The 5395-nt window shown below is 45.8% G+C and overlaps 2 protein-coding genes across 2 annotated transcripts; both read left to right on the top strand.

Moving 5' to 3' along the window:
• Positions 1-381: 381 nt before the first annotated feature.
• On the top strand, positions 382-2781 carry LOC308173056 (polyadenylate-binding protein 1A-like; the record flags this gene model as incomplete). Its single annotated transcript, XM_080548022.1, has 3 exons — positions 382-1182; positions 1302-1817; positions 2758-2781. The coding sequence occupies 3 exons, from the start codon at positions 382-384 to the stop codon at positions 2779-2781; spliced, it is 1341 nt and encodes a 446-aa protein (XP_080404148.1).
• Positions 2782-4108: 1327 nt separating this feature from the next.
• LOC308173055 (polyadenylate-binding protein 1A-like) lies at positions 4109-4966 on the top strand (the record flags this gene model as incomplete). The annotated part of the gene is made up of 1 exon (XM_080548021.1): positions 4109-4966. One exon carries the CDS (start codon positions 4109-4111, stop codon positions 4964-4966), a length of 858 nt encoding a protein of 285 aa, XP_080404147.1.
• Between the last annotated feature and the right edge of the window lie 429 nt (positions 4967-5395).

The raw sequence follows: 5395 nt of genomic DNA, 5'->3' as shown, positions 1-5395 counted from the left end.
AACATGGGAGAAAAACCCAAACTCTGTACAACATACACTGCTGGCTACAGCCCTTCAGGTAACAATGAGTAGTTAACATATTTGCATATAGAAATGTAGATATAACATCAAGGATTTCTATGGTTACACAGAAACAGTTCACAGTTGAGAACGTGATGTAAAAAACGAGGACCACACAACTGGGGTTCTAGAACCAGTTCTAGTGTAAACAACAGTGTTATGATTTAAATGACCTGCAATTCCTCTGCATAGAGCACACATTTGATTATTATCAAGAATATCCAAAGCTAAAATATTAGGGTTAGGAGAAGTTTTCTAACATAACTAAATATGGCCTGTATGTTGTATGTTGGAGATCTCCACCAGGATACCACTGAGACAATGTTGGATGAGAAATTCAGCTCTGCAGGTGCAACTACCATCCGAGTGTGCAGGGACAAGATCACCCAACGATCCTTGGGGTATGCCTATGTCAACTTTCAACAGCACGCTGATGCAGAGCTTGCTCTGGAAACGATGAACTTTGATGACCTCCAAGGAAGACCTATGCGCATCATGTGGTTTCAGCTTGACCCTTCACTGAGGAAGAGTGGGGTAGGCAATGTTTTCCTCAAGAACTTGGAGGAATCTATTGACAGCCAGGCCCTCTACGACACGTTTTCTACATTCGGAAAGGTCCTTTCCTGTAAGGTGGTTTGTGATGAGAATGGCCAATCTAAAGGCCATGCCTATGTGCAATATGAGTGCCAGGAGGCTGCTGAGAGAGCCATTAAGAGGCTGAATGGCATGCTGTTCAATGACAAACCAGTGTTTATTGGACACTTCAAATCTAACAAAGAACGAGAGGCTGAACATGGAGCCAGGGCCAGAGAGTTCACCAATGTGTACATAAAAAACCATGGCAAGGATATGGATGACCAAAAACTGAAGGAAAAGTTTGAAATATATGGACCAACCCTGAGAGTCCGGGTCATGACTGATGTCAAGAGTCAGTCCAGGGGTTTCGGTTTTGTTTGCTTCGAAAGGCATGAGGACGCCCAGAAGGCTGTCGACGACATGAATGGTCAGAACATCGACGGGAGAAAGGTCTACGTGGGCCGTGCCCAGAAGAGAAGAGAGCGCCAGACCGCGCTGAAGCACCGGTTTGAACACATGAAGCATGAGCGTATGACCAGATACCAGGTTTGTGGCCTCCAGTTCTCTGATACTAACACAGAAGTTGATACTATTTACACATAGTTATTGTTGATGTATTTGAGGTATGAAAAACATCTCACTAAACAGGTTTTTTCGCTTACCAGGGTGTCAATCTGTACGTGAAGAACCTGGATGATGGCTGGGACGATGAGCGTCTGCACCGAGCGTTCTCCTCCTTCGGAACGATCACCAGTGCGAAGGTGATAATGGAAGGTCAACGCAGCAAGGGCTTCGGCTTTGTGCGCTTCTCCTCCCCCGAGGACGCCACCAAGGCCATGACAGAGATGAACGGCCGCGTCGTGGCCAACAAGCCGTTGTATGTGGCCCTGGCCCGGAGCAGGAAGGACCGCCAAGCACACCAACAGGCGTTTATCACAGAAGAGTACAGTGTCTGCGGCATGCCCGACCTAGTCATCGACCCCTACCAGCCTGCTCCACCGTCTGGATACGTCATGGCTCCCGTTCCACAGCCCCAGACCCGTGGTGGTACTACCTACTACCTCACCAACCAGCTGGATCAACTGAGACCTCCTCCTGGCTGGGCCACCCAGAGTGTGCAACCTCAGTACTTCCAGAACATGCCCTCCTACATCATGCCTCACTACCCAAAGCAGCACATGGCTCCTCCCCAGCTCCAGGTCCTCATGCAGCAGCAGCAGCCTGCTTCGCTGACTGCCTCCATGCTGGCCGCCACTCCTCCTGAGGAGCGGAAACAGCTGCTGGGTGAGTCTACTTTACGATCTTTAGATCCCCCATTAGCTATACTGTATAATAACTGTTACTGATTTGTTTGATTCTCCATCCCTCCAGGTGAGCATCTCTTCCAACTTATCAAGGAAACTCACCCCAGTCTAGCTGCCAAGGTCACAGGGATGCTGCTGGAGATGGACAACGAAGAACTTCTCTACATGCTGGAGGCTCCAGAGTTCCTGAGCTCCAAGGTGGATGCAGCGGTCGCTGCGCTGCAGGCACACTGGTCCCAGGTCCCCATGCAGCAGCAGCAGCAGCCTTCTTCGCTGACTGCCTCCATGCTGGCCGCCACTCCTCCTGAGGAGCGGAAACAGCTGCTGGGTGAGTCTACTTTACGATCTTTAGATCCCCCATTAGCTATACTGTATAATAACTGTTACTGATTTGTTTGATTCTCCATCCCTCCAGGTGAGCATCTCTTCCAACTTATCAAGGAAACTCACCCCAGTCTAGCTGCCAAGGTCACAGGGATGCTGCTGGAGATGGACAACGAAGAACTTCTCTACATGCTGGAGGCTCCAGAGTTCCTGAGCTCCAAGGTGGATGCAGCGGTCGCTGCGCTGCAGGCACACTGGGCTAAGGAGGCTGCACAGAAGTCTGACCCCCGACCAGCTTGAGTTCAATGAGACTAAGACAAGGGATGGAAATCCAGACATTTAAAACCTACTCCTACAACATTTAAACATCTTTTAACATAGAACAGCTTTTGCTATATTTTTGGATATTACAGTATTAATAAATTATTTCATTACCAAATGAACAAAATGTACTCTGCTATGTCTGAGTGTCCTTTACTGTGTCAGTGATCAGAATATCAACAGTGTGGTCCTGTAGAGAGAGACTTGATAGCTCTGCATTTTGGATTGTACATTTTGGAAAGTCATTTGGAAAGTCATTAAATACCGCTGACTGTGATCAATTCTCAAACTATCTTCAGAGGCCAATACATCTCTGTGCTTCTAGATCTGGGCCAAACAATAACATTTGAGATCAGCAAGATTTGTTTACCTCTATTTGATTAATCTCATTTTGGAAAACTAAGTAAGGGCTTTTATTCAAGTGCAGTGGGCTCATTTATTATACAGTATACAATCGTTCAATCATTTGTTATACACTATTTAAAAAATCCATTCTGTTTGCAAGATAGGACTTTGATTTCACTAACTAGTCATTTCATTTACTACACATTATTGAAAAGGGATCGCTATTCTGGAGCCGTCATCAAACATCAAAACATCTCTGTGTTTATAGATCTGGGAACAAACAATACGATTTGAAACTAGGGATGTACCTGAATACGAAAATGTTATTCAGAAAAGCATAAATAATGCAATACACATACAGTTTCTAGTTGCTCATTATTATTCTGAAAAAATGTCAATATTGACATCAACGCAATCAGTCATTATGTTTCTTAAATCAATTCATATAATTGTGGATGGCCACAAGATAAAAATGCCCATTATGTTTGCGATATATGAGTTTGATTTCACTAACTAACTAGTCATTTAATTCACTACACATTATTGACCGAGTCAGCGCAGAGCAGGCAGCGAGAACAAATTCCACCGGCTTTGGTCGTGTGACTAATAAACTATCTATCTATCTATCATAAGAAATGCATTGCTTCTTTAGGGTCTTTGATGAAAACAGTGCTTCTGATATATATAGTAAATATGTGCAAAATACTTTTCTCCTCCGAATATCTATTCCCTCCATACTGTATGTGGTTCAGAGTGCACCAAATACATCTCCTAGCGAAGGTCTCCTGAACCCCAACATGGGAGAAAAACCCAAACTCTGTACAACATACACTGCTGGCTACAGCCCTTCAGGTAACAATGAGTAGTTAACATATTTGCATATAGAAATGTAGATATAACATCAAGGATTTCTATGGTTACACAAAAACAGTTCACAGTTGAGAATGTGATGATGTAAAAAACGAGGACCACACAACTGGGGTTCTAGAACCAGTTCTAGTGTAAACAACAGTGTTATGATTTAAATGACCTGCAATTCCTCTGCATAGAACACACATTTGATTATTATCAAGAATATCCAAAGCTAAAATATTAGGGTTAGGAGAAGTTTTCTAACATAACTAAATATGGCCTGTATGTTGTATGTTGGAGATCTCCACCAGGATACCACTGAGACAATGTTGGATGAGAAATTCAGCTCTGCAGGTGCAACTACCATCCGAGTGTGCAGGGACAAGATCACCCAACGATCCTTGGGGTATGCCTATGTCAACTTTCAACAGCACGCTGATGCAGAGCTTGCTCTGGAAACGATGAACTTTGATGACCTCCAAGGAAGACCTATGCGCATCATGTGGTTTCAGCTTGACCCTTCACTGAGGAAGAGTGGGGTAGGCAATGTTTTCCTCAAGAACTTGGAGGAATCTATTGACAGCCAGGCCCTCTACGACACGTTTTCTACATTTGGAAAGGTCCTTTCCTGTAAGGTGGTTTGTGATGAGAATGGCCAATCTAAAGGCCATGCCTATGTGCAATATGAGTGCCAGGAGGCTGCTGAGAGAGCCATTAAGAGGCTGAATGGCATGCTGTTCAATGACAAACCAGTGTTTATTGGACACTTCAAATCTAACAAAGAACGAGAGGCTGAACATGGAGCCAGGGCCAGAGAGTTCACCAATGTGTACATAAAAAACCATGGCAAGGATATGGATGACCAAAAACTGAAGGAAAAGTTTGAAATATATGGACCAACTCTGAGAGTCCGGGTCATGACTGATGTCAAGGGTCAGTCCAGGGGTTTCGGTTTTGTTTGCTTCGAAAGGCATGAGGACGCCCAGAAGGCTGTCGACGACATGAATGGTCAGAACATCGACGGGAGAAAGGTCTACGTGGGCCGTGCCCAGAAGAGAAGAGAGCGCCAGACCGCGCTGAAGCACCGGTTTGAACACATGAAGCATGAGCGTATGACCAGATACCAGGTTTGTGGCCTCCAGTTCTCTGATACTAACACAGAAGTTGATACTATTTACACATAGTTATTGTTGATGTATTTGAGGTATGAAAAACATCTCACTAAACAAGTTTTTTCGCTTACCAGGGTGTCAATCTGTACGTGAAGAACCTGGATGATGGCTGGGACGATGAGCGTCTGCACCGAGCGTTCTCCTCCTTCGGAACGATCACCAGTGCGAAGGTGATGATGGAAGGTCAACGCAGCAAGGGCTTCGGCTTTGTGCGCTTCTCCTCCCCCGAGGACGCCACCAAGGCCATGACTGAGATGAACGGCCGCGTCGTGGCCAACAAGCCGTTGTATGTGGCCCTGGCCCGGAGCAGGAAGGACCGCCAAGCACACCAACAGGCGTTTATCACAGAAGAGTACAGTGTCTGCGGCATGCCCGACCTAGTCATGGACCCCTACCAGCCTGCTCCACCGCCTGGATACGTCATGGCTCCCGTTCCACAGC

The sequence above is a fragment of the Nansenia antarctica genome (assembly GCF_963989245.1).
Source record: "Nansenia antarctica genome assembly, chromosome: 18".
Taxonomy (NCBI): Eukaryota; Metazoa; Chordata; class Actinopteri; order Argentiniformes; family Microstomatidae; genus Nansenia; species Nansenia antarctica.
The sequence above is the reverse complement of the archived record's forward strand: the minus strand, read 5'-3'. Positions and strand labels throughout refer to the sequence as shown.